Genomic DNA, 14203 nt, shown 5'->3' on the forward strand with positions numbered 1-14203 from the left:
AGTGTTTAATTTTTTGGTGTTAACTCTAACTGTAGCAGAAAGAGCTGAGTTGGAGGCAGCTTCATAGAAAGATGGCCTTTAATCTAAGATTGGATGGGTGAATAGGATTTAATCAGATGGCCATATAATATTCAAAATGAAACACTTAAAAAGTATAAAAGGAAATTTAAATTTATCAAGTACCTATAATGTGCCAGGCACTGGTATGAGGGCTGTTACATAATTTCGTATTTATATTGATTAGAAGAAGTAGTTATTATTAGCAAGTGTTTGAAACCAGGACAGTCTGATATCAGAGTTCATGTTCTTTTCACTGACTAATGAGCAAGACGCATGCAGATGACTCAGTATGATATCAATATTTAAAATAGTAATGAAGAGTAATTAAATGAGCATAGGCTGATGTAGAAATCACTTTTAAAAAGTACTCTGTGAAACTAAAATTCTTTAAACTACTCTATTTTGTACAGATGACCGTACTTATTCCTTTTTGGGATCTTCACATCCCAAATAATGATACTTTAAAAATTATACATATTTCCTCTTGCTAAAATGAGTGCAATATTCAGAAGAAGGAATAAGATCATCTTGTGCAGAGTAGTAAAAAGGACACTGCCTCCAGTACCTTTAATGTTCCTGCAGATGAACATCCAACAACCAAACCTCAACATTCCTTGACCTTTAATTTCAAAGACTCACAAAGCATTAGGGGAAACAGACAAGAGAACAGGCAACCGCAACAGAATGTAAGGAGTGCTATGTTGGAAAGCCTAACCCAGAGTCAAAAGTAGTCACAGAAGGGTTCCCAAAGAAGACTACATGTAAGCTGAGTTCTGAACAACTAAAAATTATCTACCTATAGGGAAAGGTGTTCCAGAGGGCACAGAATGTTCAAAAGCCCAGAGGTGCTTTTGAGAGACTGCTAATTTATTGCAGTTGAGGCACAAACAGGGAGGAGAGTGGTGAGAGAAAACTGAAGAGAAAAAGAGGACCCATTTTCCATTTAAATGGAAAGTACTTAAAATGCCATGTTAAATTATTTGGCTATTATCCTGTCGGCAATAAAGGAACTAATGAATAGGATTTTTATCATGAAGTTGTAATAATTTATGTTAAAGAATCATATTCTAAGCAGAAGGGAGAAAGATATAAAATAGGGAGGCTAGTTAATAGTAAATACAATCTTCTGTTGAGGGCTTATTATGTACCAAATACTGTGTTCTAAGGGGCATAAATTGAAGTCTCACAATCACTCTATGAAGTAAGTGGTTAATACTCCTATTTTACAGATGAGGAAACTGAAGTTCAGAGCACATATAGATTCTAAGTGATAGAGTAAGGATCCAAACCTAGGGTTATCTGACTCTAAAGCCCATGCTTCTAATCATTATTCTACAGTTCATCACAAAGGCCATGGGAATAATCTAAAATGAGGGCCTGAAAATGAAATGTTGGCAGAAAAGATGTAAATAGAGTGAAAAGAAATTAAAGCAGCAGGATTGATAGAATTTAGGAACTAATCACAACAGGGGATGTTGATGTTACGCCTAAATTTCTAGGTAGTTGCCTACTAAATGGCTTACGGTATAAGTCACCAAGATAGTTATTTAACACAGGAACAAATGCTAAGGTAACAAGTTTGGCTTTAGAGATGATGATCTACGATCCCTGAAAGATATGCTACTAGAGATGTCTAGTAGGCAGTTGGATGAATTCAAAGTCCATGGTAAAGAATCTGAGCAAGAGTAGAGACTTGGGAGTCCTCTGTATTTAGCTGGCAGCAGAAGCAATGGAAGTAGATGAGACTGTTAAAGGAGAATATGTAAATAAAGAGGGCTGACAAAAGTATCCTGGGGAACACCAATACTTAACAGATGGATAAGAAGAGCATATGAAGAAATCTAAGAAATGGTCTGAGAAGTAAGAACAAAACCAGAACATGGCATCCCAGAGGTAAGGAAAGAAAACATTTAAAAATGAATAGAAGGACTTCCCTGGTGGTGCAGTGGTTAAGGATCCGCCTGCCAATGCAGGGGACACGGGTTTGATCCCTGGTCCGGGAAGATCCCACATGCCGTGGAGCAACTAAGCCCGTGAGCCACCACTACTGAAGCCCGCGTGCCTAGAGCCCATGCTCTGCAGCAAGAGAATCCACCGCAATGAGAAGCCCACGCACTGCGACAAAGAGTAGTCCACACTCGCCACAACTAGAGAAAGCCTGCGTGCAGCAATGAAGACCCAATGCAGCCAAAAAAAGAAAAAAGAAAAAAAGAGAAAAGAATGGAATAGTTTAACGATGACAAATGTTACCAAAAGACAAGATAAGGATTAGAAAGTATTGCAAGGATAAAGCAACTCAAGGTTGTGAGTAACCTTGGGTTGAACAGTCTCAAAGTAATTAAAAGGGCTAAAGTCAAACCGCAAGGGGTAGAAAGGAGATAAGAAGGCAACTCTTTCAAAAAAGTTTGACTGTAAAAACTAAAAACAGAACTACCATATGACCCAGCAACCCCACTACTGGGCATATACCCTGAGAAAACCATAATTCAAAAAGAGACATGTACCACAATGTTCATTGCAGCACTATTTACAATAGCCAGGACATGGAACCAACCTAAATGTCCACTGACAGATAAATGGATAAAGAAGATGTAGCACATATATTCAATGGAATATTACTCAGCCATAAAAAGAAACGAAACTGAGTTATTTGTAGTGAGGTGGATGGACCTAGAGTCTGTCATACAGAGTGAAGTAAGTCAGAAACAGAAAAACAAATACTGTATGTGAACACATATATATGGAATCTAAAAAAAAATTTAAAAAATGGCACCGATGAACCTAGTTGCAGGGCAGGAATAAAGATGTAGACATAGAGAATGGACTTGAGGACACAGGGTGGGAGGGGGAAGCTGGGGCAAAGTGAGAGTAGCATTGACATATATACACTACCGAATGTAAAATAATTAGCTAGTGGGAAGCAGCAGCATAGCACAGGGAGATCAGCTCGGTGCTTTGTGATGACCTAGAGGGGTGGGATAGGGAGGGTGGGAGGGAGACGCAAGAGGGAGGAGATATGGGGATATATGTATGCATATGGCTGATTCACTTTGGTGTACAACAGAAACTAACACAGTATTGTGAAGCAATTATACTCCAATAAAGATCTATTAAAAACAACAACAACAAAAAACAAAAACAATAAAGAGTGAGAAAAATAGGATGGCTGCTAGAGGTCTTTTGGCGTCTTTGTTGACTTTTTCAATATAAAAGATTTAAGAATATTTGTTGAATAAATAACTGAAAGAAAAACAAAATGCAGGCCATGCTACTAACTAGCTATGTGACCTTAGAGAAATTATCTTATATCCCAGGATTACAGATTTTAAAAATCTATAAACAAGAGGGTTGAACTATGTATTCTCTGAGGTTCTATTGCATTCTGTGATTCTGTTGAATTAATTTAGGCACTCAAATGAGAACATACAGGTGCTAACTGGTAAACGTAGTATGCAAAGGATGAATGTTCAGTTCCTGCTAGTACCTAGAATAGTGCTTGGCACATGGGCAGATGTTTAGTAAATATTTGCTGAATGAAATCCAAGTACACATAATACAGATGATACCACAATCCTAGGGAGAAATATGTAATGTGTTCATTTTATCATCACACAATAAATATGATTAAAATATGCTAGGAGGTATTAATGCTCCTTTATTCCCTTAAATTTCATGGTTAGTGTGCAGTTTGAAGCAGTCTAGGGAATCAGCTATCTTTGGAGTTGGAGGCAAAAGATTCCTTTAAAGGTCAATCATAAAGCAAATGTGTCTTATGTAAAATGATTACTTGCCAATTCATCTGAGGAGTTGTAAATTTAACATCACAACTAAGTAAGCAACCTACTGATTGTAGCATTTTAAGAAGAAAGTGGAAATGGGAAGTAATCAAGGAAATACTGAGAGAAGCTAAAGGCCTTCTTTAGCAGTAAGTTTAGCATAGATTTGGATGCAACCTAAATATTGAATGCTCAAGAAAGTTAACTTAATTGTAATCAGTTAGAATTCATTGAGAGAAATATAAGTACCAATCAATAGGTTTAGGTAAATAGGCACAGTTACTGTATATTTAACAGAGTTAGCTAATCTCATATAGTAGATTCCTTTGAACAGCTGGGAACGGAATTTAGGTTTTTTTGGATTTCAGAACACAATTTTCCTACAAACTTCATTATGCTGGCATCTTACACTACATAAAGTTAACGTTTACTTGGCACTTAACTGTGTACGAGTTACTAATCTAAGCTTTTCACATATTAACTCAACTAATCCTCTCAACTGTGATGGGTATTGCTATTATCACTCCCATTCTACATATGAAGAAACAGGCACAGAAATGTTAAATGCAGGCCCAAAGACACAGTTAGTAAGTGGAGTAGTAAATTAACCAGAGCAGTCTGCTTCCAGAGTCTGTGCTCTTAACCATTTTGCTATAATGACTCTTTTTATAATGCGGGAAAATTAACATATTGAAGAAACAGACAGCATTATGGAGGGAAGAAATTTGAAACTCCAGTTAGTCAAATATATTTATATATAAACAAAAATGCCAGTCAACCCAAAAGACGCTGAAAAAGAACAACCCAAGAACAAGGTATGCTAATTATCTAGACTGCAATTTTAAGCAACTAGAATGTTCAGGGAGTGCCTCTAACGCTTTGAACACAATGGAATTCTACTTAAATAAATTCTACTTACTCTTTCTAGCCAGAGTACTTGAATTATAGGGATGAAACTGAAGGCAAAGAGTAGAAGAGTAATCTCCTCTCTCAGTCCATATAAGAGAATGTAGACTAAGTATATGGTGCTTCCTTTCAAATGTGTTTTCCTAGATGAAACCAACATTTTCTCTTATTTTCAGAAAGCAGCTTGGCGTTAAGAGCACTTTTTCCTAAAGTAGCTATGGAAAGGAATTCAAATGGGTCAGGTGAGAAGATTACACTGAAATTTAAATTATAATATCTTGGCTATATTCTTTTGTATGCCTTTTGCAAGTTGCTTCACTAGCCTGGCTAAAATTTTTTTTGCTTCCCTGTAGATCTAGTGAAACCAAGAATTAGAAGACTGAAACCTAATACGCTCTAATGTGAAAGGGCTAAAATAGTTTGTTTTTCAGTGATCTATTGACAAAAATAAGAGAAATATCTCTTAACGAGTTAAGATGATGTTTTAAAAATACACCCCGACCAGCAAAATCTCAACAATGAAGACTCCCAAATAAGGCTGGCACAATTAAGATGGTGAATTTATCATATAAGCTATATTAGAAGTTTTCTCAAAGGTACAAAGGCTCAAAATACCCTAACATCTTGGGAAGAAAAAAAAAGATCTTAAATGTAGATTGCCCCTTAACAGCTAAGTACTCCATATGATTATAGTCAGTGAGGAAAGATAAGGGTGTAATTCTGAAACACACAGAACATGCAGATTTTAAATGGGTGATTTCTTTTCATTTTGTATCGCAATTTTATGTGTCTAGAGAAAGACTAAATTTAGCTGTCCTTTTATCCACAACTATGAAATACCATTAAGATAATCATAGCCAGAAACTGAAGCCATGGAAAAACTAGCAGTAAATACATAAAACTATTTCAACATTATCTGACAAATACACATTTTTAGAATAGGCAGAAATAAAACAGGATAAAGGTGTGAAATAAGGACCTAGATCAGGCCAAAGATCTTAGAATATGAAAATAAAGCCTGTTAAGAATTTAGTGATCAGTTTTCATGATAAAAATGGGGCACAAAACTAAACTAGTTACAAACAAGACCAAGGGGTTACCTTACTAGGCCAGGGACTGGCAAACTTTTTGTGTAAAGGGTCAGATAGTAAATATTTTAGGCTTTGTGGGTCATAATGTCTCTGTTCGAACTACCTAACTCTGCCACTGGAGCAAGAAAGCAGCCCTAGTCAGTACATAAATGAATGAGCATTACTGCGTTCCATTAGAACTTTACTTACAAAAACAGGTGTCTGGCCAGATTTGGCCCATGGGCTATATAGTTTGTCCAGTCTGTACTGGGCTATAAAGCTCTTTGGCGGTATAAACTGTGTTATGCTTATCTGTACTTAGCATCATTACTAACATATAACGAGGCTCATTTAATTATTTTTCAGCTCAACTAAGTCATTCTATCATAGTAAATATGATAGAAACACATGTAACTAAATTCATTCACTTGGGATACATTGGTGTCACCATTGTGGTAGGGTAAACCCTATGGAATATCTTTGAAATTGCTTTCTTATATGAATAACTGCTACTAGCTTCTCTTTTGAGGCTAAGGAGTGAGTGTGCCACTCTTGTTAATACACAGTAAAATAACTACTGGATTTTTAAACCCCAAATGTAATACCTAGTTTTCAATGTTGTTGCTGTTCTTGGCGATCTGAATCCCCACCTGCTTGACTCCTGCCATTGCCTCAAAGGCTAATCCACTTATGATCCAGGAACCCTTAAGCTGCCTACTGTAGTTCCAAAACATCTTCTGATTTCTCTTTTCTGTGGTGTACAAAGATGAAGAAGCTAAAGAAGGAGTCAGAGGAACAGGGGAAAAGTAGTGACTGTTAGGACCAAAGCGAGAGATTTGAATTCCCAGATTTTCAAAATATAGATGGAGGACAAAATCTACCATGCTATATTCCAAACCTACAGTAGATACTGAGCATGTTTACATGCTCCCATAACCTTATATAATAGTTCATTTAGTATTAATTTTTGGTTTTGGCAGGGGAGAAGATTAGGAAAGCACAGACTAGGACTGCAGTTTAATGCCATCAAAACAATAATTATTGTTGACTGAAACATTTCTTTTAATTTAATCTTCCCAACAACCCTATCCAGCAGTGAATATCACATATTAGGAAACTGAAGTTCAAATGTGAAGTAACTTGCATACCTTTGTCATAGGTGGTAAGAAATGGAGTCAAAATTCAAACTCGGATTTAACTCCAAAGACCATGCTCCAACAGAAAAAATGCTGGAAATATATCCTATTTATAAACTGGGAGCTTCTTATATATATAAATTAGGTGAGCAACAATAAGTCGTTTAAACAAATACCTAGTAATTACGGAATGACCACTGGAAAAAAAAAATTTCAAAATAAAAAACCTACTGTGGAAAGGAAAAGGCATTACTTTATCAGGGAATATTAAATAGGTTAAAACACTTATTTCCTTTTACTCAAATAAATGGCCTGACAGGAAAGTAAACTTTTATCATTAATTTTGGTGGAGAAAGATCTCCAATCTCTGTACTGAAATGTGGGAAGTGTTAACGTTTCATTTAAATATTCTTAATGTTGCTTTAGGCCTCTAATAAACTCAGTTAAAACACATTTTTACATTATAATAATTGTTATTTAGAATAGATCTTCTCAGTCCTGGCTCATTACTTAGATTCTGAGCTATTAAATATCTTAGGAGTTAAGAGTATTTACAAAGTGGTACTTTAAAGACCACTGTCCCTGTGTAAGTAAAAACAGCATCCAACTGGACAGGCTAGGGAAGCTGAGGAAGCCTTATGCTGTCCTTCAAGGGGTGGGAAGGTATTCCTTACAGATAGAAAGCTCCAAAAGTAGAGGCCCAGGAATAGGGTTGCAAACACAGCATAGAATTCTTAATAGAATGTTGGAATCATGACTTGTAAGTTCTCTTCTAAGTTGAACATATTTACTTCTGACTTCCACAGGTTTTTAGAATGTTAAGAGTTGGATAAAACTTTGGACAAGTTCAGAGTTCAGTATAAACAGCCATCTACTTATGTATTCCAGATTTTAAAAAAAGAACATTCTGAGAGCTGAACAAGAAATGAATGTAAAAACAAGTCCTGGATCTTTCTCTCCTAACTTTCCTAGACCAGCCAATCAGGCACTTGAGATAGGATATATTAATAGAAACAAAGCTATCAAAGAATGACTCTGAAGTCATGGACCAATCAAAAAGAAAGGCTTAAAACTAACTAGATAGTTACTGAGGATAGTCTTCTCAAGAAATAAAAGGTAGGGGGAAAAGATCTAGAAAAGAATGAAGTAAAATGGTTATAAACTACTGAAAATTCATTCCTAGAGGGATAGCTATTATTTCCAACTCTTGGCCCCATTCCCTTCCCCTTCAAAGCAGTTAACTCTGCAGATGGAGAGGTACTATCTATATTTTGTTACTACAGGAATTTGGGGGAAGGAACTGAGTGAGCTATCTCTTTTCTTATTAATTGTTATTCTAAAGGACGGGGAAGGGGAGAGGAAGAGGTCTAGAAAGCAGCCTGTAGATTTTTATACACAGCAAGGTTAAACATGTCTCTTCATGGGGCTTGGCCACCACTAGTCCCATCTTCACCCTAAACTTCACTTTTCCCCAGTTTGTTTGGAGGTAAACAAGTTGAAATTTGCAGAGGAGAACCTTCAGTCAAGAGGGTAATGGAGGAACAAATTTCACAGTAAACATGCTATACTCCTCAATAATAATTTGACTTGTAGCTCTCTGAGGGATGTAGATTTTCTTTAATTTAAAAACTTAGGGATAAGGCCTGGGTCCAGAATGCAGCGATGTTTGCCCCAGGCCATTCCTACTGCTGTCTAGCATAGAAACATGCAGGGTGAGGCAGAGAGCACTACAAATTTAAGACTACAGAGAATAGGACAGCTCCTCCCAGGAGGAAAAAAAATTGAGGATAAATTCTAGATCCCCAGGCCAAAAAAGGCAATAGGGGCATTAGTTTAGCCCTAACTCTTATTTACCTGGCTCTTTAAATGTCTTTGTATATGTCCAGAAGGAGCTGAAGGAAGAAGGATGTTTTCTGCTACAGAGAAGAGAAACTGAAGGCTGCTTCTACAGGACCAGCACTAGGGGGCACCGGAGCAAAGTATACTGAGCATGACCTGTGAGACTGCCAAAGAGCTTCAACTCTGGAAATTAGGGGAACAGAGGAAATACCCATTGGTGAAACCCAGTGCACTTCTATTTCAAATAAAGATCTAATCCTGTTCTTGATACAGTCGTCTCATATACTTCAATTTATAGAATACTGTTTACTGTTGAGTTAAATTATAATTTGAATTTAAACTTCAAATATAACTACCATTCATAATACCCCGAATGACAGTGTTCGTGACAACAGGGAAGAAAAATAAATTTTAGAAAGTACTCTCTAAAGAGCAATTTGGCAATATGTATTAAGCCTTAAAAGTATGTAGTCTTTGATCAAGCAATTCCATTTCTAAGAATATAAGATGTAACAATGCAAAACACAGAACAAGCTTTTGCACCAGAATGTCCACCACAGAATTAATTTTATTAGTTAAAATGTTTAAACAACCTAAATATCCAAGAGAGGAGAGTGGTAAAATAAATTATGGTATAGCTATACTAGGCACTACCATGCATACATTAAAAATATTATCTATAAACATTTAATAAATGAAGAAAATGTTATGTTAATTGAAGAAGAGACAAAATTATAAATACATCATGATCTCAGTAAGATTGAAAAATATGTAAGAAAAAGTACTAAAAGAAAATACACCAAAATATTAACAGTGGTTATCCACAGGTGGTAAGATTTGGAAATTTTATTTTATGTATATAGTCTTTACAATGAACACATACTCAAGTAAGAAAGCTCAAATTTAAGAAAACCATTCTACCTTGTATTTTACACTAAAAACAAATAAGCATAATTTATTAATTAAAAATGTAAGTGACCTCTTCAGAGATTTAAATGAATTTCTATAAATGTAACAATGAGTAGAGAAAAACAGAGCAGTCAGGTGGCCAGCTCCCTCACTAGATAAATGGCTCATTCTATATTAACATAATTATTCCACAACAAAAAACCAAAATTAATTCATGTAATAAGACTTTCAAGTTGTCTCTACAAAATCAATATTACAAATGTTAAATATATAGACCCCAAGGGTCTGCTGTATTACATTTAAATTTCAGGAAACAAATTAAAGGGAAAAAGAGAATAGAGAATTTCAGGTGCATCATTAGCAAAGTCTTCCATATACTTTAACTAAGCCACTGACATTACAAACTCAGCCATTTAAAATCACATAACTTCTCATTTAAATACCTTTAGGGATACAGAATGATGAAAGAAAACTGCCATGTGACAATTTTTCAATACCCAACTAACTGATAACTGATATTGCTAGTTTGTGTTCAGTGAGGAGTCACCCAGTGTGTCCTTAGAAAATCTGTTTTTAAGAAAACCACCACCAACAGAACTCTATAAACGTAGTTGTATTAAAAGCTTCATAATACAAGATTTTAAAGAGTACTAACAGAAAGACACTAGGATTGAGATTCAAAAGACTTGTGCTGTAAGTCTGTGATTTTAGACAAGTCTCAATTTTTGTTAAGTATTAGGTTCCTTATCTGTAAAATGGGATTATAACATCCACTTTATAGGATTATTAAGCAGATTTAATTAAATTAGAGCATTTATATTAAAGTGATTAACAAAATGTAAAATATCAACAAGGTAAAAATAACAATGTCCCCTTTTAGGCCTTACCTAAAACAAACAGGTTTCATCAAATTATTTCCAAATTCCTTTATAGCTCTAATATTACATTTACAAACAACAGAAGAATGCTGCTACACCAAATAAGATACAGAACATACTAAGCACTTTTCTAGTATTCATTCAGGTCCAACAACTCAGTGAGTTATATGTGATAAACCAAAACCTATGATTAGAAGATGGAGAATCAAGAAGTTTTCGTAGTAGTAGTTTTTAAAAATTAATTTTTGTGATATTAATATTCACTTTAAATATCAACAACAAAAACAATCCCTCAAAAAGTATCAAAAGGTATAAAGGGAAAAGTAAATTTCTTTCCTTCGTATGCTTGCCCCCAAAGAACTTCTATTTCCCAGAGGTAACCACTGTTAAGATTCTTGTATATTTATCCAGACATCTTCAGTATAGCAGTTATTAACCTTAGCATAGATTGCAGAATTCTAGAGCTAGAAAGAATTGGCCCAATACAACTTTAAATTTCATAAAATATAACCTGAGACACAGATAAGTGATTTTTCACTTGTTATTAGTACCTGGAAAGCCCTTTACAACTGATAACACGCTTTGATATAAATTATCTATTTTAAAATTATTTAAGTGACTTGCCTAAAGGTTATTTACACAAGTTAATGATGTGGCTGAGACTATATACTTAAGAAGTTGATATCTTATCAAGTGGGATGTTAATGATATAGATTACATGTGTACATAGCTGATATATGTGGCTCTTACATTTTCAGAGATATCCTATATCATATAGGGGATTAGAAAGTTTGGCAATTCCTGATCTTGTGATTATTATAAGTAAGAATCATTAAAATAATTATTTTAAAAGGAGGAATATTAGCAACGAAAGATTAATTTTTCAAGTTTGTATGTGTCCTGAAGATTCATGTTTTTCAAGATTATCTCTTTGAGAGAACCACTTTTAAACTATAGATGCAACCGATACACGATTACTAAATATACTTTGGTTTACAAAAATTATCAACAACTTCAAAGTGAGAAGAAACAACTTGAGAGACACCTAAGTAAGGAGAAGTTCACATGTGATATAAATGCACACAAAACTACAAATGGAAATCAACTGAACAATAAAGCACCTAAAAGATGCTATGGCATTCTTTCTGGAATGAAGAAAATCAGTGTTGCCTGCAAAATCTGCATTGCCACTGTGGCAATGACAACAACAAAATCTGTAGAATGATTAATGACAAAAAGGAAGTTATTTTTATTAGGAGAATGTATCAGATGAAAATTAAATAGAAAGGCAAGGAATCTCAAAATAATTCTGCTGTAACAGGATTAAAAAAATAGAAAATATTCAAAGAAGTAGGTCCAAGAATAGAGATTCTCACTCTAATTATGGAACATAGTTGTAAAGGGACAGAATTTAAATTAAATGGAGGAAATAACCACTAATTATGCTAAAGTTTTAGGCTAGTGTATATTCCAAATTTACTAAAATGTAGTTATCAACATTCAGTTAAAATACAAATAACTCAGATAACCAAAATGATGTCAGTGGAAAAAAACAATATAAAAGTCAACCAGGTGAAAAGATCAGAATAAAAGTAATTGTGTATAATATATAAACTCTTGCTTTCAAATTTTAACTTACATATATTCAATCTCCTTTAATCTTACTATATAAAAGAACATTTTAAAAAACATGAAAATGTAATATAGTTTTAAAGTGGTTTTTGTTTCCAATACAAGGAGGTTAACTTTGATTTTTGCTTTTCAAGACTGAAACTGTTAATAAAATAGAAAAAAAACCCCAATTACTTCCAAAGGCAAAGAAATCCTCAAATTATTCATTGGAAAGGACAAAAAGAAAAGAAATTCTTTCTCCAAGAAAAGAACGCTCCATATCAAGCAGTTGGTTCTATATGGAAATGTATTATTTACATGCTTTACTGGTTGAATAGCTTGTGCTTTGTTAAGCTGAGGATATGTAAACATCATATGTTTTTATTTGGTTCATTATCAAGTGTTTGCTCTTTACTCATATATTCAAGACTCTGATTTCATAAAACAATTGAAACATATTTGTTTTATATTTAAGTCAGATAATTCCAATGTATAAAATACTTTTTTAGTCTGATTCTCTTCATGGTTTCTAATTTTCTTTTTAGTAGAGTTTTTTTTTTTTTACCATGAGCTCATTTTTCTTAAAACTTTGTGGAAAACTCTTTGAGGCAAGTTCCTTCAGAAAGGATTTATATTTGATTGTCTTAGGTTGCTTGGGGATACCACCACTACAGAACATTTTAAATCAAAATCTTATTTTGTTTTTTTTTTTCTAATGGACCACAGAAATTGTATGAATTTAGGGTGCAAACCTATGTGACAGTTAGCTCATGGTTATAAACTTTCATGGGTGACCTATTTTCCCCACTTTAATTAATGACAAATTTTAAGACAGGCTGTTTTCCTTATATTCCCCCATGAATGGAACTGGTATGGATTTATTTCTAATTTACCCTCATGCTGGGTGTAGCTCTTTAGGATCCCAAATTTATCAAGGAGACATGCTACCTACTAGACTTTCCTCCTCGCGAGGGTCTTGGGATTCACCTAGATTAGAAAATATCTTCAAGGTTAAGTAGGCTTTAGTACTATGCTTGACTCTCTTGGATCCTAGTTTCACTTAACTTCTGGTTTGTATTTTCCTTTTTGTTTTGCATGGTCATGTGTAGATTAAAAATTAAAAAAAAAATTTTTATCCAACAATGTAAACTTAAAAAATAAAAGAGTTGTTTAGTTTGGGCCCCAAGGTGCCATAATGCCAGAATTGAAAGCTACATACTTTTGTCTTTCAATATTATTCTCTTTTTAATAGCATGTCACCTATCAGAGCTCTTGTGGTTTCAACAACAGTTATCTCTTATTAAGAATTTAAACTTTGTATATACATATAACTCTGTGTCTACTGCTCGAAAAACTGTTTATCTTCCAAAGAGGTAAAATATATATATAGGATAAAGCAAGAATTGATAACAATAATTATTATATATTTTATTAAAATTATAATTTGTTACAATAACTGATAAAAATAAATTATTAAATAAATGAGTTAAGCAAAGTTATTTTGCTTTAGTAGTACCCCTTCTGCCTACAGAAACTCTTACTTACTTTGGAAGGAGAACCATCAGTAATTTTCACCAACTGCCAAAGAATCGAGTAATGGGAACACTGCAGTGCCTGTACGACTATCTGTATCAAATAAAAAATTCAAACAAATGAGACATAATTTACGTTTGTACAATATTAAGAGAACAATATTTATCATAGTTTTTATCTTACAATAAGGTTTCAAGTCCAAATATTTGTAGAATTAATGAGAATGTATAAAATAATATTTAGTTAAAAAAAGACAAAACCAACAAACATATCAATCTAGAGAATAAAGATAATGTATCTCGATAAATATGGACCCAAATGATACTACGCTTTAAACAAAACTGCACTGTCAGAATACTTTGCTCAGTCAGATTTTTAAGGGGAGATTGAAGAAATTGTTTTTATCCAAATTTTATACCTAAATGATTACTTATTTTGTTTTAAAGCATTTTTAATATAAAATACAACACATACAGAAATGTGCA

General features: G+C 34.0%; 1 protein-coding gene across 1 annotated transcript in view; it reads right to left on the minus strand.

Annotated features, from left to right (window-relative positions):
* STAG1 (STAG1 cohesin complex component) overlaps positions 1 to 14203 on the minus strand; it is a 426258-nt gene that overhangs the window by 26420 nt on the left and 385635 nt on the right. Inside the window, exon 22 of the mRNA XM_068545965.1 lies at positions 13731 to 13811. Coding sequence (XP_068402066.1) covers positions 13731 to 13811 — 81 coding nt within the window. The remainder of the gene's footprint in view (positions 1 to 13730; positions 13812 to 14203) is intronic.

This window comes from Eschrichtius robustus, chromosome 6, assembly GCF_028021215.1.
Source record: "Eschrichtius robustus isolate mEscRob2 chromosome 6, mEscRob2.pri, whole genome shotgun sequence".
NCBI lineage: Eukaryota > Metazoa > Chordata > Mammalia > Artiodactyla > Eschrichtiidae > Eschrichtius > Eschrichtius robustus.